At 41.8% G+C, this 25474-nt stretch overlaps 2 protein-coding genes across 6 annotated transcripts in view; both read right to left on the reverse strand.

Annotated features, from left to right (window-relative positions):
- tcf3a (transcription factor 3a) overlaps nt 1–7270 on the reverse strand; it is a 42275-nt gene extending 35005 nt beyond the window's left edge. For 4 of the 5 annotated variants that reach the window (XM_055866619.1, XM_055866618.1, XM_055866616.1 and 1 more), the window contains exon 1: nt 6718–7269. The gene's annotated coding sequence lies outside the window, so the exon portion shown is untranslated. Of the gene's footprint in view, nt 1–6717 lie in introns of all 5 variants that reach the window. The other variant, XM_055866617.1, reaches the window with a different exon arrangement.
- Nucleotides 7271–14034: 6764 nt separating this feature from the next.
- Nucleotides 14035–24169, reverse strand: map2k2b (mitogen-activated protein kinase kinase 2b). Its single transcript, XM_055866621.1, has 12 exons — nt 23264–24169; nt 22945–23155; nt 21975–22031; nt 21764–21853; nt 21507–21584; nt 20598–20649; nt 20370–20494; nt 20056–20275; nt 19905–19957; nt 19678–19739; nt 19435–19480; nt 14035–19204 (listed from the first exon to the last, which is right to left on the reverse strand). The coding sequence occupies exons 1-12, from the start codon at nt 23356–23358 to the stop codon at nt 19094–19096; spliced, it is 1200 nt and encodes a 399-aa protein (XP_055722596.1). The 5' UTR covers nt 23359–24169; the 3' UTR covers nt 14035–19093.
- Nucleotides 24170–25474: the final 1305 nt, after the last annotated feature.

Raw genomic sequence — 25474 nt, forward strand, 5'->3', positions numbered from 1 at the left:
TCATGATTCAAATCCACCAAAGAAATTGCCTATACTGACATCAATATTCCTCTTTACTAACAATTAACTTGATTGCAACCACTTGTTTTACTGTGTGGTTGGTTAGACCTCTATTTGAAATGGATACACCACATTACAATGTCCCTTGGCAGAACATCACTTCACATTTGGGAGCGGATGTAGGAGGTGTTTCGTGATAAGAGACCTTGTCTGAAACCTAAAGACTCAAGTTTGCTCCCCGAGTAAACAAGGGGCTCCCATAAATAGGCTTTAGCCCAGTGGGCTAAAACGGTCTTTACGCGAAGGTGTATCTGGTCTGTTTGATACCCAGTCGGCCACATTAAATGCATAGAGCAGAGTAACTCCTTACGTCATGATGTAAATATCATCAGCATTGAGTCATCGTGATGTCACACATATCCTTCAATGGTCAACAAATCCAAAGTCAGGACGGTACAGGTACAGAAACTACTGACAAACTTACACTCTGAGATGAACTACTACAGCATTGCTTCAATCATTGGGTAATACAGGTTGAGAGCCTTAATCAAATCTAGTGTTACATGAATTCTGATTTTTTCCCTGTCCTAGCCCACAGACACACTAAGTGGAGTATAACTTCTGATTACACCACAAGGTCAATACTCAATTTTGTCCTCCCTGCGGGCTGCCTTGGCAACCTTAGAAACTAACCCGTTGGAAGAGAATCTCACCAACAAGCCACAGCATCAAAGGCTATTACATACAGTATGAAATGTCACACCAGTAACCCCAGATACTTAGGGGAAAAAACAAACCTAGTTATTGTCTGTTTCACAACCTTTTCCTGTTTGTACCTGATGAACACAACATAGGTCTTAAGTGCCTTTCTCATAAACTTCAGACAGTTTCCAAGGTAAATGTGACAAGACATCAATGTAGAGAATAAAAACTATGATTTGGGGGATATAAACAACAATTAATCCTAAGATTGACATGTGACATGTATCTAATAGAACAATTGAGAAATAATTAATCAGTTGGCATGTCCATGACATCTTGGCCTTACCTTCTTATGGCTGCAGGGGCAGTATTGATTAGCTTGGATGAAAGGTGCACAGAGGTGCCCATAGTAAACTGCCTGCTCCTCAGTCCCAGTTGCTAATATATTCATATCATTATTCACATTGGATAGAAAACACTCCGAAGTTTCTAAAACTGTTCGAATCATGTCTGTGAGTATAACAGAACTCATATGGCAGGCAAAAACCTGAGAAAAAATTCAAACAGGAAGTGGAAATTCTGAGGTTGGTAGATTTTTAACATGGCCCCTATTGAACAAACAGTGGGATATGGATGAGTTTGCACTTCCTACGGCTTCCACAGATGTCAACAGTCTGTAGAACCTTGTCTGATGCCTCTACTGTGAAGTGGGGCCGAAGGAGACAGGAAATAGTCCGGTCTACCATGCTCTGACCATGCGCGTTCACATGAGGGAGCTCTGTTCCATCGCACATCTGAAGTCAATGTAATTCTCCGGTTGGAACATTACTGAAGATTTATGTTAATAACATTCTAAAGATTGATTCAATACATCGTTTAACATGTTTCTACTGACTGTTACGGAACTTTTTGACATTTCGTCTGCTTTTAGTGAACGCGCTTCCTGACTTTGGATTTGTTTCCCAAACACGCTAACAAAAATAGCTATTTGGAAATGATGGACATTACCGAACAAAACTAACATTTCTTGTGGAAGTGGGAGTCCTGGGAGTGCATTCCGACAAAGACCAGCAAAGGTAAGTGAAGATTTATAATGTTTTTTATGAGTTTTGTTGACTGCACAATTTGGAGGGTAACTGTATGGCTTCCTTTTGTGGCTGAACCCTGTTCTCAGATTATTGAATATTGTGCTTTTGCCGTAAAGCTTTTTGAAATCTGACACAGCGGTGCATTAAGAACAAGTTTTTTTAGTTTTTAACAAGAACAAGTCTTTAATTCTATGTAAAACATGTATCTTTCATCAAAGTTTATTATGAGTATTTCTGTTATTTGACGTGGCTCTCTGCAATTTCTCTGGATATTTTGGAGGCATTTCTGAACATGGCGTCAATGTAAACCGAGGTTTTTGGATATAAATATGAACTTATTCGAACAAAACATCTGTATTGTGCAACATGAAGTCCTACGAGTGTCATCTGATGAAGATCATCAAAGGTTAGTGATTAATTTTATCTCTATTTCTGCTTTTTGTGACTCCTGTCTTTGGCTGGAAAAATTACTGTGTTTGTCTGTGATTTTGTTGTGACCTAACATAATCGTTTGTGGTGCTTTCGCTGTAAAGCCTATTTGAAATCGGACACTTTGGTGGGATTAACAACAAGATTACCTTTAAAATGGTATAAGATACATGTATGTTTGAGGAGTTATGAGATTTCTGTTGTTTGAATTTGGCGCCCTGCACTGTCACTGGCTGTTGTCATATCATCCCGTTAACGGGATTGCAGCCATAAAACGTTACTTACCTCTTTAATCTGCAAGTTCTACAAAGCAAACATTGGTGTCATATGAAGCTTGACCGCTTGCTCTGAAATATGAATTGTATTTTGATTTAAATAACAATTTTTAGAATATTGAAAAATAAACATGAATATTGAAAACACTATTTTTGATTTGGCACATTTATCAATGTATTGCTTTACATAATATACTCTATGGGAATATCAATGTTCCAGAGTGGGATCTCTGCTACTTTTAGCATTATGATCCAGTTAGTAAGCATTTCCATCACAGTGAATATGAAAATGGATTCAAAATGGTCGCCCTCTGCTGGTGATTTGCAGGACGTACAATGATGCAGGTAAAAGGAGGGCTGTGATTGGTTACATTGCCTACTATGCCAATTTCTCTGTATAAAACGGGCAGTTACCTGAAAACTGGCAGAGACCTCACTCTGGAACTTTGATATGCCTATAGTAGAGTAGTATGTAGTACTATGTTCAACAATATATAGAAAAATATTCCAAATAAACCAACTATTTTTTACTATATGCATATTTATATTTGTCCACTCATAAATGTAAGAATTCTTGAAATCAATATAGAACTCATTTCAGAGCAAGTGGAGCAAAGCTCCATACGACACCAATTTGTGCCTTGTAGCACTTATAGATGAACCATTATGGAGTCTTAGAGGCCTGGGAAAGGTCAAAATGTAACAACCTCCTGAGACCCTGCCATTCATTTTTGTCATCTCTTATGGGACATGTGTTTTTAGTCCGTATCTCTAAGGCCATACATGCCGCTGCGTTAGGTCCTATGGTACCTTTGAGAGGACATTCTGGGCTTTTAATATAATAAACACCATTTAGCAGAGACTTTTATCCAAAGTGACTGAGTCATGCATGAATTTTTACTTAGCCTATGTGTAGTCTCAGGGATCGAACCCACTATCCTGATGTTACAAACGCCATTCTCTATCAACTGAGCTACAGAGGACTACAATATAACGTGTTGGAGTGTCACCCTGATAAAACAAATAATATGGTTCTTCAAAATGGCTACCATCACAATTGGCACATTTTATGTAAATGTATATAATTGTGTAATTATATTTTTTGTGAGTTTGATATCGAAATTGTTTCTAACAAGTAAATATCTCAGGAACAGTTTGTTGAGTTTTCAGAGCAGTGTAATATTTGTTTACATTAAATAAGAGCTTGTTAATACATGTCCTCTGTAGTGAACATCAGGATGCGGACAACTGTGTGTTTTTTTTTTAATTTAAACCTACTGTCCCCATTTAGTTAAATGTTAGAAGTATCATATTTACTATTAGAGTCCTAATGGCCACTGCTCTTCTTTTGTCCTGGTTTGGTGAGGATTCACCCTGTAGTAACTTAAGATTTAGCCTACCAAATCTGTGTTCCATAATCAACCTACACCATCTTCGAAGTTATGAACAGCTCAGGCGTTGACAAGCACTGGGTTCTGGTTGTGTGTGAATGGATTGCTAGATTTCAGACACATCAATAGAGCAAGAATGAGTGATCAATGTGTGCCTTCCCTCAGGCAGGCAGCAACTCATGGCCAAGGGCCAACACACAGTGAGGTGCAAAGAACATGAGGGGCCACATACAAAACTCAGTTTGGCCTCCTTATAAAATGTTTAACTGGTGGCTATGGGCAATGTTATCACAAATAGGGTATAAGTACCCTACTAGGGACAGATCAAAATGTACTGGGGGGGGGGGTCCAAAATAGGGGAGGGTAGTGCGTTTTTCCCCCTGGTTTACATTCACTCTTCAGCTCATATAATACAGCAGACACCTAAGCATGCAATGCCCTGATACATTTACTACTCAAATCTCTGACAGCTGAAATGTGAAGTGGACAATTATTGTCTTAGGAAAGTAGGCTATAAATCAAATGCTACACATTGAAGTACAAGTAATGGTGTTTTTGTAAATGTGTTATAGGCTGTTAAGGACACATTAATGTGGCTCATTTGGCCAATATCCCTTGTTTATTGATGGCGCTGGCTGTGCCAGGTCAGAACTGAATGCATACGGATGTCTGGTACATTTTCAAAATGTCCAGTAAATTAAAATCTTCCGTCTTGCTGTCCGGTGCCAAATTTTCTATAACGGCACATTGTTTTTATGAAGAATCTATCACCAATTGGATGGAAACCTAACTAGTGTACTAGTCCAGTGTCACTTTGATTATGCCTGCACATCATGGTTCACCAGCAGCCCAAAGCATCTAAAGAATAAGCTACCAGCCAAACAAGCTTGTAGGAATTGTACTTAAACTCGCATCTCATACTCATCTGGAGGTTGAGCATTATTTTTTATTCATCTCTGAAATTGTATTCATGTAAAAAAATAAAATAATTGGGACCACAATCAAAATAAGTGTGACTTATTGTGCAATCCTGGTCACTTGAAAAAAAACTTTAAAATCAATCCAAACTGTGCAGTGGCCAATTTATGAATGGAAAGAGATACTGTTACAAAACACCAAAAAGTTTAATGACATTCAGAGATTGTCAAGACAAGTCTTCTATACTGGGTAAGGGATGGATGGGTAGGGATGGATATATTTTCTGTTTGTCGAGATTGACACAATCTATTTATTGGGATGTTGAAAAACCAAACCATAATATTGAAGCGCCCGATGTCTGTATGCTTTGTTTATTGGTCGTGTGGTGCATTGGCACAGAAACCTGTTGGCGGAAAACATAATTAGAAATATAACATCAAAATATTCAAAATCTGAAATCCCCATAGCTGATCATTTTCTACAGCCAGCTCTGATCGTAGTTTAATGAAACAGGCAGGGAGAGTGAGCATGTCTGTGAACCCCCAACCTTCCGGCCAGTAGCCCCGTGTGGCATCGACTGCGCCACAAAAGTGGCAAAGTCGATATCCACGTATATAAACACAGGGGCACTAGTTATTGTACATTTTATTGAGTTAATGTTATGGGGGGGGGGGGGGTCTCAATTTCATTGTACAAAGGGGACAGTAATGTGAAAATATTTTTTTTACATTGGGGAGGGGCAAAAAAAAAATGTATGACACCTTGAGTTGGACCAGCCCTTCCCCTCCAGTAAATGTCGATCTGTCCCTTAGAATAACAATCATTATGTTTTTAAGGGACATGACTATAGTATATGGAGCACACTGAAGCATGCATTTCTATTGAAGATGAATGTATTATAATCTTGTTGATTGATTCAGAAAGTCAAGTTGCAACAGAGTTGTAACAGTTGCCTGACATTTCTCTGGATGTCCCATTCCCAAATCTTCTGGCCCTCTACTTCGGAGAATGTAAATAGTTTTTGCGGATTGTGATGGAATCCCCAGAGTGCAGGTTTTACCATAACGAACGCGTTATGTCAACACAGACTATTTCGTAGAATTATTGTTAAATTCGTGCTTTTTAGATGGGTGAGAAACCGGTTGTTAAGTAGCTTCCAATAAACTTAAAACAAAGAGTCAGGCCCTGGCAAAGTTTGTGATGAAGGCTAGAACAAAGGAGTAAGCGTCGCACTCTTTGGGTATCAAATTCAACGGACCTATGATAAAAAAAACGAAGTAAGAATTTCAGAACCGTGCGTAAAACATTTTCACATGTGTTTTTTTTTTTTATGTTCAAGGGGTTCAGCACGGGGGGGGGGATTTCCTGCCAAATGCGAAATAAACAGTGGAAAATATTGAGCACATAACTGGGAATTGAGAGAAATTTGAACATTTACTTCATAATACACATAAGACGTACAAAACCAAACAACCTATTTGACCCATACATTTGAGACAAGCGTGCATTTCTGGGCGCAACTTTCCTCTGCACCACGAAGTTTCTCTAAATATTTAACAAAAGTTGTGAACCTTCAAAAAAATGTATGTGGCTTGTTATTCAATAAAATATGAATACAGACATGGCAATAGTATCACTGCGAGAATTTTGCCGTTCGAACGGGCATGTTAGGTTACTTTTAAACTTTACAATGTTGCGCAAAGTGAACAAAGAAGTATTTTCCCACAAGGCTGCAAGTACTGCCCAACTGCTGCACGCTCGCTCCCATTGCCCAGGCCGGACAAAAACTCAAGACCCCGCTTTCTCCGCCCGTGCTCCTCACACAACTCAAAATTATTTGCTAAAGTTGCTCAATGCCCCTGCAAAACCATAATATAATTCACAAATGTACAGCGTGTGATGAGGTATATTTACCTTTCAGTAACCTCTATTCAATTATGTGGCATCCAACGGGAAAAAATGAACGCTTGGAGTAGAGAGAAAAACATAAAGTTGGGGATAGATTCCCTCTCCGTACTCCGGACTGTAGACGAAGACCAAACGACGATATCGTGTGTTCTACCAAACCCTTGGTTCGTTATACAGTCCACGTCACGAAAATGAAACAATGATTGCAAATAGATTCATAACTCTTGTGATATATCATGCGATAATTTTAGTTGCTACAATTGTAACCATTTCATCTTCCGAGTAGACATTTTAACAGCCTCCACATTGTCGGTTCCAAAAGAGTATCCTTCCGCGGCGTACGAGAACGTTAAATGACCAGCGGTGTCCTATTTCAAACGCCCTACAACCAGACACACATTTTTGATAATCATCCTGTAACAATTGTATATGGAGATCAACTCAAATACTGTACAGCATCAGTGTAATTGTCGTTGCATTAAAATGTCATGTTTTTTTTATCGCAAGCCATGCGAACTACGTTGATTTGCGGAAGGAGACCTCGGAAAACTGAAGAGTGACAGACCAGAAACAGTGCGAGATGGAATGATAATAGGCTACCGCAGACGCACAACCAATGGTATGCCACAAAAATCTGATTGACAGCAAAAAGGTCCAAATATATATCGACAGTATTCGTTGGGCCTGCCTCCAATGTTACCCCATCAAGTATCAGCCAAGGACAGCGTTTGATTAATGTTTTTAACAGCAACAACGGTGCATAAATGGACGATGCCGTTATTGATGAAGGCTATTATTCAACTTTCAACTATTGCAAAATATGCATCCTCATATTAGGTACAACAACAAGCAACACATATATATTTTTCCACGGGGCTTATACAATTCAGTCGAAGAATTCTGTAAAAAAAAATGTTTTTACCATAAACCTTAGGTAATGTTGGTGTTCAGATTAGTAGTCTCCTAATTAATTTAATCTATTATAGGGCTAATTTGATGTACAGACCTATCCTATCCTTTAGTGAAATATTATTGTGGAGGTAGGGACATAACATCTATGATATAAGATTACATGGATACAGATTGTAAACATTTAATTAACAATCATAATCTAGCCTACCGGTATTCTTATTTTCTTTTGCACTAAATTATTTGAGGAGGCAGATCAGGGTTAGGATTGCTGCTTTTCTTGTGTGTGTGAGCATGTGTGTGTGTGTGTGTGTCACTGAAAGCTGTGTTCGACAAATGGCTCCACCTCGGTGGCGTGAAAGTGTGGTTTAAGGTTTTAAAAGTACAGACTGCAGCAGCATTTGGCTTTTACATCGACCCTTTGTGGAAACAGCTTGTGAGCTCAGGAGTCTTATGCATCAGCAGAGAAAAGAACACAGTATTTTTCCTTTCTGCAACCAAATCTTGACCTGACACACAGAGAGAGGACTAACCATGCCTAGTAGCCCTAGCTTATGACTTAGTAGACTCTGAGAGGTGAAGAATTTGTGGACAAGACCAGGGACCACAGTAAGACTGTATAGCGTGGGGGGTAGGGAAACTATATGGCCAGCAACATACTGTATACCATGTGTTATAAAGACCAGGAGGGAGGGAGATAGAGAGCGAGCGAGCAACAGAGGGAGAAAAAGGGGAGACCACTTAAATTGAATAATTTTTTGTGTGCCAAGGAGTACATATCACAGGGAAAGGTGTTTAACAGTTCTATTACTGTGATGAGTTATGAATTAATATAGAATATTCTGGGCTATCATCCTATATTTGGGATGAGGATGAGACTTTTAATATTTTTTCTTTTAAGTGTTTTTTCACAACCTTTTTCAAAGGCTATATTCTGACCCCATTTGTATCATTGAGACTTAAGTCACTCTAAGCCCACGATGATAAACCCACTAATGGTGTTGGCCGTTGGCTTAAACCCAAGACCCCTGTCAATATTATTTGTGTCCATCAGTAGTCAAAGGAGTTAGAAGTTTGGATGATTGTAGTGTACCCTCCACAGCGGGAAGTAGTCCATAATTAATTGCCTGAATGAACCAAAGCTTCATCAGTTGAGGTGGGGTCGGGCACTAAGTAGCCTAACTAACAGCTGGGTCCGACATGAAGTGTGTATAGTATAGTGTGTGTGTGTGTTAAAAAAAGGAGAAAGAGAGAGCCTGGTTTTTCCCTTTGGTTTGTAGAGGCAATGACATGTGATACAGACTCAGGACTCGGCACCTGGTCCTCGTGAAATGAGTCTTCTGGTGGTAAAATAAACAAACACAGCATGTGTCTGCGGCTCATTGTAACGGCAGTCCTCCTCCTCTTCATCTTCGGAAGAGGAGGAGTATTGAGGGAACCAAGGCGCAGCGTAGTGAAAAGACATATTTATTTAACGAAAACACGAACTTGATAAACTAACAAAAAAAACAACAAACGGTGTAGACAGACCTAAACGACGTACTTACATAAAACAAGAAAAACGCACGAATAGGAACATAGGCTACACAAACCGAACAAACCGTAAACAGTCCCGCGTGGTGTACAGACACAGACACGGAAGACAATCACCCACAACGAACACTGTGACAACGCCTACCTAAATATGACTCTTAATTAGAGGAACGCCAAACACCTGCCTCTAATTAAGAGCCATACCAGGCAACCCAAAAACCAACACAGAAACAGAAAACATAGAATGCCCACCCAACCTCAGGTCCTGACCAACTAACACACATAAACTAACAGAAATAGGTCAGGAACGTGACACTCATATGTATGTGTGTTTCAAGATAATTTAAAAAAAGGTATTGAGTTGAACTGCAGTACCTGTCAGAGGTTTGGACACACCTACTCATTCAAGGGTTTTTCTTTACTTTGACTATTTTCTACATTGTGGAATAATAGTGAAAACATCAAAACTATGAAATAACACATACGTTGTATGTGTCATGTTGTAACAGAGAAAGTGTTAAACATCGAAATATATTTTAGATTCTTCAAATTATACAACCTGGAGTTGTGTTTTGGGTCATTGTTCTGTTAAAAAATAAATGATAGTTCCACTAAGCGCAAACCAGATGGGATGGTGTATTGCTGCAGAATGTTGTGGTAGCCATGATGGTTAAGTGGGCCTTGAATTCTAAATAAATCACTGACAGTGTCACCAGTAAAACACCCTCACACCTCCTCCTCTATGCTTCACGGTGGGAACCACACGCATAAAGATATCATCCGTTCACCTACTCTGTCGCACAAAGACACAGCGGTTTATTTGTTTAACACTTTTTTGGTTACTACATGATTCCATATGTGTTATTTCATAGTTTTGATGTCTTCGCTATTATTTTACAATGTAGAAATTAGTAGGTGTGTCAACTTTTGACTGGTACTGTACATCTGATCCAGGCTTCACGAGAACCCAGAGCCCACCACACGTGTGGCTTCACAGACCCACAATGAGATGTTCACCTCGTTTCCTTATATTAAAAAAAAAAAATATCACCTTTATTTAACCAGGTAGGCTAGTTGAGAACAAGTTCTCATATACAACTGCGACCTGGCCAAGATAAAGTAAAGCAGTTCGACACATACAACAACACAGAGTTACATATGGAATAAACAAACATATAGTCAATAATACAGTAGAAAAAATCTAAAAAAGTCTATATACAGTGTGCGCAAATGAGTTAAGATAAGGGAGGTAAGGCAATAAATAGGCCATAGTGGCGAAGTAATTACAATATAGCAATTATACACTGGAGTGATAGATGTGCAGAAGATGAATGTACATGTAGAGATACTGGGGTGCAAAGGATCAAAATAAATAAATAAATACAGTATGGGGATGAGGTAGCTGGATGGGCTATTTATGGATGGGCTATGTACAGGTGCAGTGATCTGTGAGCTGCTCTGACAGCTGGTGCTTAAAGCTAGTGAGGGAGATATGAGTCTCCAGCTTCAGTGATTTTTGCAATTCGTTCCAGTCATTGGCAGCAGAGAACTGGAAGGAAAGGCGGCCAAAGGAGGAATTAGCTTTGGGGGTGACTAGTGAAATATACCTGCTGGAGCACGTGCTACGGGTGGGTGCTGCTATGGTGACCAGTGAGCTGAGATAAGGCGGGGCTTTACCTAGCAAAGACTTGTAGATGACCTGGAGCCAGTGGATTTGGTGACGAGTATGAAGCGAGGGCCAGCCAACGAGAGCGCACAGGTCGCAGTGGTGGATAGTATATGGTGCTTTGGTGACGAAAAGGATGGCACTGTGATAGACTGCATCCAATTTGTTGAGTAGAGTGTTGGAGGCTATTTTATAAACGACATCGCCGAAGTCGAGGATCGGTAGGATGGTCAGTTTTACAAGGATATGTTTGGCAGCATGAGTGAAGGATGCTTTGTTGCGAAATAGGAAGCCGATTCTAGATTTCATTTTGGATTGGAGATGCTTAATATGAATCTGGAAGGAGAGTTTACAGTCTAACCAGACACCTAGGTATTTGTAGTTGTCCACATTTTCTAAGTCAGAACCGTCCAGAGTAATGATGCTGGACGGGCGAGCAGGTGCGGGCAGCGATCGGTTGAAGAGCATGCATTTAGTTTTACTTGCATTTAAGAGCAGTTGGAGGCCACGGAAGGAGAGTTGTATGGCATTGAAGCTCATCTGGAGGTTAGTTAAAACAGTGTCCAAAGAAGAGCCAGAAGTATACAGAAGGGTGTCGTCTGCGTAGAGGTGGATCAGAGAATCACCAGCAACAAGAGCGACATCATTGATGTATACAGACCTGCTCTCCCCCCCCTTACGTCCTGACTACTGTGCTGATGTTGTAATGATCTGTATTGTTATGCTGATTCGAAGCTGATGTTATCCCTGTTATACATTTTCAGATATACTTGCCTCCCCTTACAGCTATGAGCAGTTAATGACAAAAGGTTACCATGTCCCAGATTTACTAGACTGTGGGAAGGTCTTACCACTTCTTCTGTAAAAACGTGAAAGATTGTTTTTATGTAAGTAGAGCAATATTTGCACTGCAGCAACATTGTACTGTGGTATGGTTTACCTATAGGCCCACGCAAAGGTAAGAAAAGCTATTTTGAGCGTGGAACCCCGTCTTCCTAACCCTAAAGCACCTTCTTCTCCACCTACGCTTTCACTGGGCTCCCTCTCTCTACACTCACAACTCTCTTCTCTCCGTGGTAGGCCCCGGTGCAGCCACCCACGCATCAGGTACAGTGTGCACAACCTGGGGCTTCCTGAAACGTGACTATGGTTTCCTGTTTCCTGTAACAAAACACAAAATACTCCCAGTAGTGCAAATCTAGGACCAGCCCGTCGTAATCACTGCTAGAATCAGTTATTATGAAAAACAAACCAAAAAACATATCTTAGATCAGTGTATAAGAACAATTTAATTTTAAAGCAACACAATGACCTCTATTATGATGTTTGTAAAGAGGTGTTGTTAACATAAGATGCAAGAGAACAACAGAGAGATAGAGAGAGAGATGGGTGGGGGGGTGAAGGCTAAGTAAGGAGAGAGAGTGATACAGTATATTGTGTGAGCGATGGGCAGGGAGGGAGAGAGAATTAGGTGTGTCAAGGGAGCACGGAAACAACAATAACAGCAGTGTGTCTGCCCATGTGTGAAGTTACTGCTTGCCAAAAATATCAAAATAACATCCTTCGTGCTCCACGACACATATGCTGCCACTGCAAACCCCCCTGCCTAGGGTACCTCACGTTCTCTTTTTCTCTCGCTCTCTATCTCAACGGGGGTCAAAAGCATCACTGTTACCAGCATGCATCTCTCTTGCTCCCCGTGGCGAGCATGGCTAGCGCCACGCTGTATGTTTGGTGATGATGTGCGTTAGTCACTGTTAAACAACAACCACACCCATCCCTCTCTGACAGAGACATTCTGTCATGACAATAAATCAAAGCATTAATCTACTTTTCATTCATCCATCTAAGCATTCATTCACTCATTCATGATGGACCCCCATTACCCTTTCCGGTTTACATAAAACGCGAATAGAGGTGCAATATACCTCTCTCTACTCTTCTCCATCTCTCTTTTCTCTCTTTTTTTACTAGTCTTTTTCTCATCTTCCCCTCCCCCTTTCTTGCAGATTGGAATTCATTAGCAATCAAAGAGCCACTGACGAACGCAGGATCTTAATTACCCTCTCATTTGCATATTTGCATATTAATCACTGCAGACTTTGCTGTTTTACTGCCGCAGTGTCTTAGAGCCCCCCCCCCCCCAATCTCCCCCACCTCTCCAAGTTCTAGACCTGCCCCCCACCACACCCAAACGTGCATACACACACAAAGACATATACAATAACCTGCACACACACAATGCTACAAACTGAGCTCTCGAAGCTTTAGACTTATCCCCTACAACCCCAACACAAGCATACACACACACACACACCAGTGGAGGCTGGTGGGAGGAGCTATAGGAGGACGGGCTCATTGTAATGGCTGGAATGGAATAAATGGAACGGTATCAAACACATCAACCATATGGAAACCACATGTATGATTCTGTTCCATTTTAACCATTACAATGAGCCCGTCCTCCTATAGCTCCTCCCACCAGCCTCCACTGACACACACACACAAGTGCGAGAATGCAAACACGCACACACACACAAACACACAACCAGAATATAATTAACGCAGCACATAGCTAAGGTAGGCTGTGGGGGATTTGTTGAACCTGACATGCCTTTGCTTCTCATGACTCTACTAGTGGCCTTTGAGGAAATATGATGAAGTTGTTTCTAGACCAGAGGTGTCAAACTCATTTTGCACTGGGGGCCACATTCGGTCTTCAACAAGGTCCGGAGGTCCGCACTGAAATGTTATATTTCCTCGCCGTCAAAATTAACAAAAGATAATAATCTATCCATCATGAATTTTGAATTTGAATTTTGAATTTTCTATACTCCTTGACTGTTTAGCTTTCATTTCTGTGATTATTAGTGAGCTGGACAGTCAAGGAACTGTATATATGTAGGCCCATTAGCATTTCTACAGTTTCAATTTGGTTTTAGTGATTTTAAGGTATAATTCCCCCTCAAAGTATAACTATGTATATATATATTTTTATTCAAACCACCCACGGGCTGTATGTTTGACACCCCTGTTTTAGACACTAATCTAAGGTCAGATTTGCAGTTTTCCTCTCTTGGTAAACTGGTCCTATTTCTGTGCCTGAGGGATAATTCTACCCTAAGCGCCTCTGACGATGCCTATGAATTTCTATACGGCCCCCTAGTGGTGTCATGAATGTAATGCTTCCAGAAGAGAACAATAAGAGTCCCGTGTTCCGTTGTGACAACACATACCATTTATTGACAATTATGACTTACAAAGACAAAGCTTAGACGGTTTTGCCGTGGGACAAACCATTCCTAGTTTTTAAACGTTATTTAGAAGAAATACACAAAATTAACCAAAGAAAGCAGCGAAAGGCCCTCAACCCCCCCAGGATACAGAAATGCACTTATTTCAATGGCATATCCATACCCTGCTGTATATATGTATATATATATATAGTACCAAAAGTTTGGACACCCACTCATTCAAGTTTTTTTGTGTATTTTTACTATTTTCTACATAATAGTGAAGACATCAAAACTCTGAAATAACATATATGGAATCATGTAGTAGCCATAAAAGTGGTACACAAATCCAAAATGTATTTTATATTTGAGGTTCTTCAAAGTAGCCACCCTTTGCCTTGATGACAGCTTTGCACACTCTTGGCATTCTCTCAACCAGCTTCATGAGGTAGTCACCGGAAAGCATTTCAACTAACAGGTGTGCCTTGTTAAGTTACTTTGTGGAATTTCTTTCCTTCTTAATGCATTTGAGCCAATCAGTTATGTTGTTACAAGTTAGGGGTGGTATACAGAAGACTGTATTTTACCAAATAGGGCTAAGTCCATATTAGGGCAAGAACAGCTCAAATAAGCATAGAGAAACGACAGTCCATCGTTACTTTAAGACATGAAGGTCAGTCAATCCAGAACATTAAGAACTTTGAACGTTTCTTCAAGTACAGACGCAAAAACCATCAAACACTATGATGAAACTGGCTCTCATGAAGACCGCCACAGGAAAGGAAGACCCAGAGTTACCTCTGCTGCAGAGGATAAGTTCATTAGTTACCAGCCTCAGATTGCAGCCCAAATAAATACTTCACAGAGTTCAAGTAACAGACATCTCAACTTCAACTATTCAGAGGAGACTGCGTGAATCAGGCCTTCATGGTCGAATTTCTGCAAAGAAACCACTGCTAAATGACACCAATAAGAAGAGACTTGCTTGGGCCAAGAAACACGATCAATGGACATTAGTCCGGTGGAAATCGGTCCTTTGGTCTGATGAGTCAAAATTAGAGGTTTCTGGTTCCAACCGCCGTGTCTTTGTGAGACGCAGAGTTGGTGAACGGATGATCTCTGCATGTGGTTCCCACTATGAAGCATGGAGGAGGTGTGATGGTGGTGACACTGTGATTTATTTAGAATTCAAGGCACACAACATGGCTACCACAGCATTCTGCAGTGATACGCCATCCCATCTGGTTAGCGCTTAGTGGGACTATCATTTGTTTTCAACAGGACAATGACCCAACGCACATCCAGGCTGTGTAAGGGCTATTTAAACCAAGGAGAGTGATGGAGTGCTGCATCAGATGACCTGGCCTCCACAATCACCCGACCACAACCCAATTGAGATGGTTTGGGATGAGTTGGACCGCAGAGTGAAGGAAATGCAGGCAATAAGTGCTCAGCATATGTGGGAACTCCTTCAAGACTGTTGGAAAAGCATTCCTCCTGAAGTTGGTTGAGAGAATGCCAAGAGCGTGCAAAGCAGTAATCAAGGCAAAGGGTTGCTACTTTGAAGAATCTCAAATATAACATATTTTGATTCGTATAACACTTTTTTGGTTACTACATGATTCCATATGGTGTTCTCTCATAGTTGATGTCCTAATTATTATACAATGTAGAAAATAGCAAAGATAAAGAAAAACCCTTGAATGACTAGATGTGTCCAACATTGACTCGTACAGTAAATTATGATATAAAGATAGAATTTACTCTGGTTAGTGTGTTCATTCCCCAACACAGGTCAGCCATGAATCTCTCCTATAGACAAAGGGATGGAGGGAGTCTGGCCAGGACACAGACACTAGGGCTGCATCTCAATAGTCTAAATGGCTTCCCCTTTCACAGACAATAAGGTTGCATCGCTGTAATTTAAGTGTCATCCTTTTCTAGTCTCCTTTCCTTAAACTTCACTGATGTAAAATAATTGGACAGGTGAAAGCAAAACATGGGCAGCAGATATTCTCAATAGTGTTTTCACCTATCCTGTGCTTTCAGAACGGTGCAGATGAAGGAGACTAAACTACTTTAGACTTGTGGTCTGGACCTCAGAGCAGCATTGTTGACCTTAAACGCTACCCTTGTCGAAAGACACCCGAAGTTGAATGATTAGTGCAGTATTTCAGTATCATAAGCTTTCTCATGGACACAAACACTACACTCATAACAATCTGCCAAAAGAAAATAAACTAATGTTTGTATATATGCTTTACATATCTGAATCCACATACACCAAGACATGTGTAGACATACTCATATGTAACGATATTTACATCTACATCAGTGGAGGCTGCAGAGGAGAGGACGGCTCATAAGGGCTGGAACAGAGTAAATGTGGAATCCATGTGTTTGATACCATTCCACTCCAGCCATTACCACCAACCTCCTGTGATGTACATCAACTCCTAATCATGATTGTTATAATACCAATTGCCTGGCAAAAAGACCAATGTCACACTGTAGCTGTGGGCAATGACGTTGTGATTACTATTCCTGCAGAGTGATTGACGTTGAGGTTACTGTTCCTACAGAGTGACTGACGTTGAGGTTACTGTTTCTGCAGAGTGACTGACGTTGAGGTTACTGTTCCTAGAGTGACTGACATTGAGGTTACTGTTCCTACAGAGTGACTGACGTTGAGGTTACTGTTCCTACAGAGTGACTGACGTTGAGGTTACTGTTCCTACAGAGTGACTGACATTGAGGTTACTGTTCCTACAGAGTGACTGACGTTGAGGTTACTGTTCCTACAGAGTGACTGACATTGAGGTTACTGTTCCTACAGAGTGACTGACGTTGAGGTTACTGTTCCTACAGAGTGACTGACGTTGAGGTTACTGTTCCTACAGAGTGACTGACGTTGAGGTTACTGTTCCTACAGAGTGACTGACGTTGAGGTTACTGTTCCTACAGAGTGACTGAAGTTGAGGTTACTGTTCCTACAGAGTGACTGAAGTTGAGGTTACTGTTCCTACAGAGTGACTGAAGTTGAGGTTACTGTTCCTACCGAGTGACTGAAGTTGAGGTTACTGTTCCTACCGAGTGAATCGTAATCGAAAAGCTAAATAAATAAGAAATGCAAAAGATTATCGTCTCGAAACAGATGAAGTGTAGATGTATTTTTACTCAGGAAACTGAAATAGGTCTTGCTCAACTTTCCTGTCTGTTTATTTTTTTGTAGGGGGCATATTTCTGCATAACCTCTCTGCTCAAAAGGCTTCCGATGTTAAAGCAACCCAAAACAAGAAAAGGAGTTTAGGGGAAGTTGCAGCAGGTAGATAGACATGTCAAAACCCAAACATTTGGTGCCAACATGGTGACCGTGAAGATTGTTAACTCACAGATCTCGGCTAGGGAGTATGTGTATGTGCCGCCCCGGAGTATGTGCCGGGGCGGCAGGGTAGCCTAGTGGTTAGAGCGTTGGACTAGTAACCGAAAGGTTGCAAGTTCAAATCCCCGAGCTGACAAGGTACAAATCTGTCGTTCTGCCCCTGAACAGGCAGTTAACCCACTGTTCCTAGGCCGTCATTGAAAATAAGAATTTGTTCTTAACTGACTTGCCTAGTTAAATAAAGGTCAAATAAAAATAAATTAAGCCTCTGACCAGAGCCCATCTTTCACTTTATAAATTATGTCTGCTCTTCCTGGAGAATGAAGCTCCTCGATGCCATCCCGTTGATACTGCAGATTACAACATCCAGACAAGGGGAAGCGGTATGGGGATGCAGGCTTCTGTTACAGTATGATAGATGAACAGTCAGGGGTTGGCCCAACCCAACCAGTGAAGCAATCCCGATTAAGGTTGTAACTGAGGGTTTATTTCTGACATAGCTAGTAGTGCTGAGCGATTAGTGCTTTGAGGTCGGTTCAGTTATTCATTTTGATGTTTGAAAAAATTATTGAATGCATGCTGAAATAAGGATTCACAATGATTTTAGAGGGTTTTTTTAATAGAAATTCCAAAGCCTAAAATAGTCAACATTCAATTGCCAAAACCTTAAATATTCCATTGTCTGTCAGGTCCACATTGGGTAGACATCAATAGAGAGTGTAAATTCCAATGAAATAAAACATTTTAGTTGTGCATATTACTTAGTTTTTATCTGATTACTTGACTTTAAGGAATGAAAAATAATAGTAATCTCTGCTCAGGCAGTAGCAGTCCGCCAGGCCATCTAATGTTATGTGCTCCCCGTACTCTACTGTTTTTAGTCATCCTATTTAGCTAGCCTGCCTATGCTGTAGAGCTGTCTGGCAAAATCATTTGACTAGTTCTTCAAAGTAGATAACTAACAGCGTCTGTCCCTCTCGTCATTGTGTTGTGTACATTCCTCTCTCATGCTGCAGTCTGTGTGTACATAACGTAGCAGACATGAAAGTTTATCCGTACAGAGATCTGTATTTAATGTTGAGATGCTCATGTCACCGCCCGAATAACATGAATTGTCCCAAAGGCGCGAAGGCAGGCGACAAGCTTAGGTCGGCTTATTTTGGCGAGTGAAGCCTCTCGCTTAGCCACTTCCTCTCTGATACGTCTCTATCCGAGACGGAAAAAACAGACGCAATGGATTAATGTCAATTGTAGTTAATTACCACGTTTCTGCATTGAACTAGGTTTAATATTTTCTTAATGAAAACTACAACTCCCTTCAGCCCAGCATCCCACATACTGTAGTTCTTGACTTGATTTCTCGTGAGAAACAGTGCATTAGGTTCACACAAAAAAAAAGCGTCGGCCAATTAGTTGTTTAATAACAATTTTTTTTTAAACGAAATGTTGGTTAATCGCTCAGCACTAATGGTTAGAGAAGAGTGACTGAATGGAGGCTTTAGGGCCAATAGGGCCAGTTCATACTTGGATCACCTGAAGGAGGAGAGGTGGCTGACAAGAAAAGCGTGTGTGTGATATATATATGCTGCATGTCTATGTGTGGCCATTTGTCTGTATGTGTTCAGGCCGCTGCATGTCTGTCTGAGTGTGTGCGTGTGATTAGTCTACAGTGCGTGTGGGAGTGCTGGGTTGGTTTAGCCCCATGGTTTTACAGAGCCAGCCAGCGAAGTCCATCTCCTCTACCTCCGAGCGCTTGATAAAAGTGTGGTTCTGAAACAAACACAAGAGACACATGGCTCAGTACAAAGATCCATATGTGATTCAGCTAATCATGTACTGTGACATATCAATCCTGTCTATCTCTTTAGTTAATATAACCATTAGCTAAGCAGCCAACAGCAAGGGACTGGAATCCAATATGGCTCGCTTTTCTGTCAAAGGGCTAGCTTTTCTCTCTTCAGTCCCTCCCAGTGCTCTTCAGTCCAAAGGCCAACACTCACCATCAGCATCTTCAGGTCCGCCCGGTCTGCTGGGTTCTTGATGAGACTGAGGAAGCACAAGAGAAATCTGATATAGTGAGATCTTCTTGAACTGCACTGTTGGTTAAGGGCTTGTAAGTAAGCATTTCACAGTAAAGTCTACACTTGTTGTTTTCAGCGCATGTGGCATATAAAGTTTGATTTGATCAAATTATTAAATCAAGGCATTGTATTCATAAATCATTCAGACTGAGGAGAACTCACCATCTAGTCACAAAGTCCTGGAAATCAGATGTGAATACTCCATGAGGCAGCTTGGGGGGAGGCTGTAACAAAATCATGATCATAATCAATAACGAGCCCATCTATACACCATGCCATGGATATAACAGTAGTTTGGTCATATTCTATTCTAGCTTCCGTTCCGTGACAATCATTTGCATTCTTCTATCTATGGCCATGGGGGAGGGGTAATCCTCAGCAGTGTTTACCTCGTTGACGATGTAGTCCAGCAGCTCAAAGATGGCCATCGCAGGACCGTGGCCTGATTAACAGTAAAACATTATTGAGATCATCAGTACAAATATGTAAATGATCTCTATCTACGAAAGAGGCTGTGGGTGTGTGTGTGTGTGTTCTGACCGCTGGCAGGTCTGCCCCCGGGGGGTCTGGGTCGGGGAGAGGTGCTGCTGTGCATTTCTCCCTCGGTCCCGTCCATGATGGGCCGGCCAAAGATGGCCTCCAGCTCCTTGGCGTCAGGAGGGGGGATGGGATACCGGCCGATAGACAGCTCCACCAGAGACAGCCCCATGCTCCACACATCAGACTGGACAGAGTAGTGGGTGCCCTGCAATCTCTCTGGCTGTTGGTTAGAGACACAGAGATAGATGGCTTACACACACACACACACACACACGTACTCTCTCACACAAACAAACAGAATCAGGGGTACGCACCGACATGTAGGAACGTGTTCCCACGAAGGAGTTGGCCATGGAGTCAATCAGCTGGCCGCTCACCCCGAAGTCACACAGCTTGATCTCCCCACGAGAGTTGACCAGGATATTAGAGGGCTTTACGTCTGGGGGACAGGAGGGTACACACACAGGCACAGAAGAACGCAGTGAAAAATGTATCTACCTATGCACTGTACGTAAATTCAAATGCATAGCATCAATGTGTACCTCTGTGCATGATCTGGTGTTTCTCTCGTAGATACGCTAACCCTCTTAGAACCTGTGGAGATGTGAAAATGTTGCCGTTTTTGCCCAGTTTCAAGAGCACACTTGGAGTTGTCAAACACTATATCTATCCTTTGGGAAACAATAGACATGCATTACTATCTTCATATGTAGCTAGCTATGGTTTGTTGTAGGGGTGTGCCGACATGGCCATACTCGTATTCGTATCCGTAAGTTGCCAGTTGGCTCAGATGATACTCATGATCGAAAAGTGTTTTAATATGCCTAAATAGATGTTGGCAAAATACCTCCCTGCACATTCTCACTGCAAAAAAAAGCTGCAGTTTAGGAGCAGCGCACGGAGGGGTGTGTCTGTTTCCTCAATTTGCAGCGGGCAGCCTAGTTAGCCGTCATTCAGTCAGAATGAGCATCAGCAATTCATATTTTCTCACCTATCCTCGCTCCGCTTGTTAGATATTATGCACATTGATATGTTGATAAGAAACGTCCACGCCATGTGAATAATCATAGTAGCAGGCAGCAGCAATAGAAATGATCAGACTGAAAACATATGAGGAAAACTGATCGGGTGAAGCGAGTGGATGGAAAAATACACTATCCAATCAGAGCAGCAAGTTCAACAAAAAGCCCACCCTTCTCTTTACAGACATGCAAACTAGCCAGTTGAGTTACTTAGACCATGTAGAACCTTGCACAACTGACTGACATGAAAAAGATGCTGGCACCTGAATATTAACCCCCATCACAGATAATTACAAAAAAATACTCTGATCATAATGGCATCAAAAATATTGCCCATATCCGTTACGATACTTGTTTTGTCCAACTACTTGGCACACCCCTAGGTAAATAAAGGTTAAATAAAAACACCCCTAGTTTGATGATACTCACAGCGATGCTGACTTTCCCCAGGATCTCCTCAGGGATCCTCCTGGCCTCCTTCAGCACCTGGTCCAGAGAGCCCCCATCCTACAGGGAGAGAGGAGAGCAACTCAATCACAACCACCTCACATAAACACTTCACAGTATGACATGGTCCGAGTCTACCTGCATTACAATTTTACTATCTCAACCCTACTCCACAAAATTATTTAACTTGCTCTTGAAAGACACCCTCTCTCACCCCCACTCTTTCCCCCATCCTTTACCATGTGTTCCATGCAGATGCTGATCTCGCCGTCGCTGTAAAAGGACCCGTAGAAACTAACGATGTAGGGAGAATTACACTCATGTAGCAACTGAGGGAGACCGAGAGAGGTGGGTTTAAACACATAAGGAATACTCTTCTTTAAGAATTGATTTGGTTTAAACATGATATTAAGTTATTGATAATGCTAAATTAAATAACAAAAGCAGCACCTGTAGCTCTCTGATGATCTGGTTCCTGATGGCTGGCTTGATCTCCAGATGGATCAGCTAAGGAAGGAGGATGAATGCAATACATACACACCAAAAATCAATATGTCTTTGTCTCATCACTAATGGCCATAAGTACGCTGGTTTTGCTGGTTCAAAATGGCCACCTTAATTGTTTTGCTACCATTACAGAAATATGTGCCTAGTCTTTTCTTGTGAACAATTGTTATTACTGGATCACATCATATGCAATATAATCAATAAAAAAAACAGTACAATTTATACTGCCCCCCATGGAGCAAATTAGGGTTAAGAGCCTTGCTCAAAAGGCACATCAACCGATTTGTTTTTACCTTGTGGCTAGTCTGAAATCAACCCCTAACTGCTTCCCATCTGAAAGGATCAGACAGGTTTAAGCAATATGGTGACATATAAACCATTAGATAGTGCCCTCAGGCAAATATCCCATCAATCGGCTCACACCCACCCGGTCCTTCCTGATCTAAGAAAAGGGTCAGGGGGTTGATTTCAGACTGGCAACAGCATTCACACCCACCCGGTCCTTCCTGATCTAAGAAAAGGGTCAGGGGGTTGATTTCAGACTGGCAACAGCATTCACACCCACCCGGTCCTTCCTGATCTAAGAAAAGGGTCAGGGGGTTGATTTCAGACTGGCAACAGCATTCACACCCACCCGGTCCTTCCTGATCTAAGAAAAGGGTCAGGGGGTTGATTTCAGACTGGCAACAGCATTCACACCCACCCGGTCCTTCCTGATCTAAGAAAAGGGTCAGGGGGTTGATTTCAGACTGGCAACAGCATTCACACCCACCCGGTCCTTCCTGATCTAAGAAAAGGGTCAGGGGGTTGATTTCAGACTGGCAACAGCATTCACACCCACCCGGTCCTTCCTGATCTAAGAAAAGGGTCAGGGGGTTGATTTCAGACTGGCAACAGCATTCACACCACTTACCTTTCTGGCCATGACGAGGCCTGAGGGTTTGTGGCACACCTTGTTGACCACGCCTCCGTTACCGACACCCAACTCACAAATGCGATGGAAGTCATCGTCTTTCAGTTCGCCCACCTTGGCCTTCTGGGTAAGGAAATTCTCCAGGCGCTTCTTCTGCTGCTCGTCCAGATCCAACTCCTCCAATTTCTTCTGTAGGGCTTCCAGGTTAGCACTGAGAGCGAAGGAGTAGGGAGAATTAGAGGTGAATTCTCACATGAAAGTAGAGGTTGACTTGAATTTGAGTTTAACAGTAGCCAGCTGGCTAAGGAGTTACACTTACTCAGAGGCAGCTGCGATGGTTGTGGAGGTGGACAATCCTCCCTCACCAGCGGTGGGAGTGATGTTAAGCCGCACTGGTCTTTTTTTGGGGGCCATGTTTTGTTTTAGTGAATAACTTGCTAGATACCAGCGTTGAGTCTCTTGACCCCAACTTTCTGTGTCGCCAGAAGAGTGACTGAATGCTGTTGGCAGATCCAAAATGCCCCAGGCCTGCCTAGCCAATTAGCTCTCAAACTAGCCTGTGAATCTATCGAATCAACAGGGGTGACAATGAGGTGTCTAGTTAACTAGGTATTTTAGACCAGACTAGCTAACTAACGGTAGATGGCTGGATACGTTAGCTGTGACTCGTTAGTTATTGGCCGTCACAGGAGGCAATAGCTAACGTTAGCAATAAACTGGCTAGCAAGCTAACATTATGGAAACAAAGAATTAGCAAGCTAGTAAGACACGTATGTTGTTAAATTAATCACTTTACCTTCAAGTTGAGGTAAAGAATGAATCAACACAGCTAACTGTAGATAACTAGTTACAAAAGCAAAGGTTGGACCACAGCCATCACCACATTCCATTCCAATAGTAACGTTAATGCTTTAGCTTGGTATCCGTGCTAGCCATTCAAGCTAACAATCCCACTGTCGTCTTCACCAAACCCGTCTAGGCCTAGCAGAACGTTCAAAAGGAGCGGACCGTTGGGCCAACAAGTTATTCGTGTCCTGAGATGTGGACCATAGACTGCACACAACGTCCCAGGATAAGAGTGGGGGTAGCGGCTAAGTTTGGCCCTCTTCGCGGTACTATCAGATGCTATTTGGTCCAGGAAGACAAAGAAAGTCTCGCGAGAAAACTTGTCTTTACCGACGTTATGGCACACCTTTACACCTGGTGGTATGCAATGATTTATATAGATAACTGATAGGGGGCGCTGTGCTGAAGTCACCGTGCCTTCATCTTGGCACTCCCCCACCGTTGTAAAAAATATTTAGTATTAATGTCTACATTCGTTTTTGCCACATTTATTCGATTAGACATCTTATTGCATACGTTTAAATTATTCGAGATAAACATACAAATACAAAATAAAAATATATATAAAGCCTATTTCGTTAAAGTATAATTTTGAGATTACTAATGTTACTGTCCCCACTATGACAACAAAAAATACTTAAATACATACAATTTTGTCCTTAAAACATTTAATTGAAATACTGAAGAATAACATTAATTCCTATGATTAGATGAGTTTTAGTCACATGAACAGGGACGCAGATGTAGTTGAACGGTACAGTGAAATTCTTAAGCTCTGAGCTCCAACAATGTAGGTCAAAAAGGGAAGTGAATGAAACAATAATACAAATAATAATAATAATAATATATACAACTGTAACAATTATAAATGTCAATTGGAGGGTGAGTGCAGGCTAAATGTCTGTTGAGGGAGCAGTGGGAACCCTTCAGGGACAAGCCGAATTTCTACAGCCTCCTGAGGTTGAAGAGTTGCTGTTCTGCCTTCTTCACCACAATGTCTGTGTGTTTTGACCATTTCAGCTTCTCTGAGATGTCTATGCCAAGGAACTTGATATTTTTGACCATCTCCACAGCGGTCCCGTTGACGAGGATGGGGCCCAGCCTGGTCCCCCCTGAAGTCCAAAATCAGCTCCTTTGTTTTGCTGACTTTGAGGGACAGGTTGTTTACCTGGCACCATGCCATCAGAGTGCCTACCTCCTCTCTGTAAGCCGTCTTGTAGGTAATCAGACCTACTATTGTCATGTCGTCAGCGAACTTGATAATGGAGTTGGAACTGTGTGAGGCCAGTCGTGGGTATACAGGGAGTACAGGAGGGGACTGAAAACGTACCCTTGTGGGGCCCCGTGTTGAGAATCAGTGTTGGGGAGGTAATGTTAACAACCTTCACCAACTGGGGATGGCCCGTCAGGAAGTCCAGGACCCAGTTGCATATGGAGGAGTTCAGTCCCAGGGCTGTGAGCTTCGTGGTGAGCTTAGAGGGCACTATGGTATCGAAGGCTAAGCTGTAGTCAATTAACAGTATCCTCACATATGCATTCCTTTTGTTCAGGTTGGTAAGGGGAATGTGCAGCGGAATTGCGTCGTCTGTGGATCTGTCGAGGGGTAGGCGAAATGGAGAGGGTTGAGTGTGTCGAGGAGGGAGGAGGTGATGTTATCGATCTTTGACTAGCCTCTTGAAGCACT

The sequence above is a fragment of the Salvelinus fontinalis genome, chromosome 17 (assembly GCF_029448725.1).
Source record: "Salvelinus fontinalis isolate EN_2023a chromosome 17, ASM2944872v1, whole genome shotgun sequence".
Taxonomy (NCBI): domain Eukaryota; kingdom Metazoa; phylum Chordata; class Actinopteri; order Salmoniformes; family Salmonidae; genus Salvelinus; species Salvelinus fontinalis.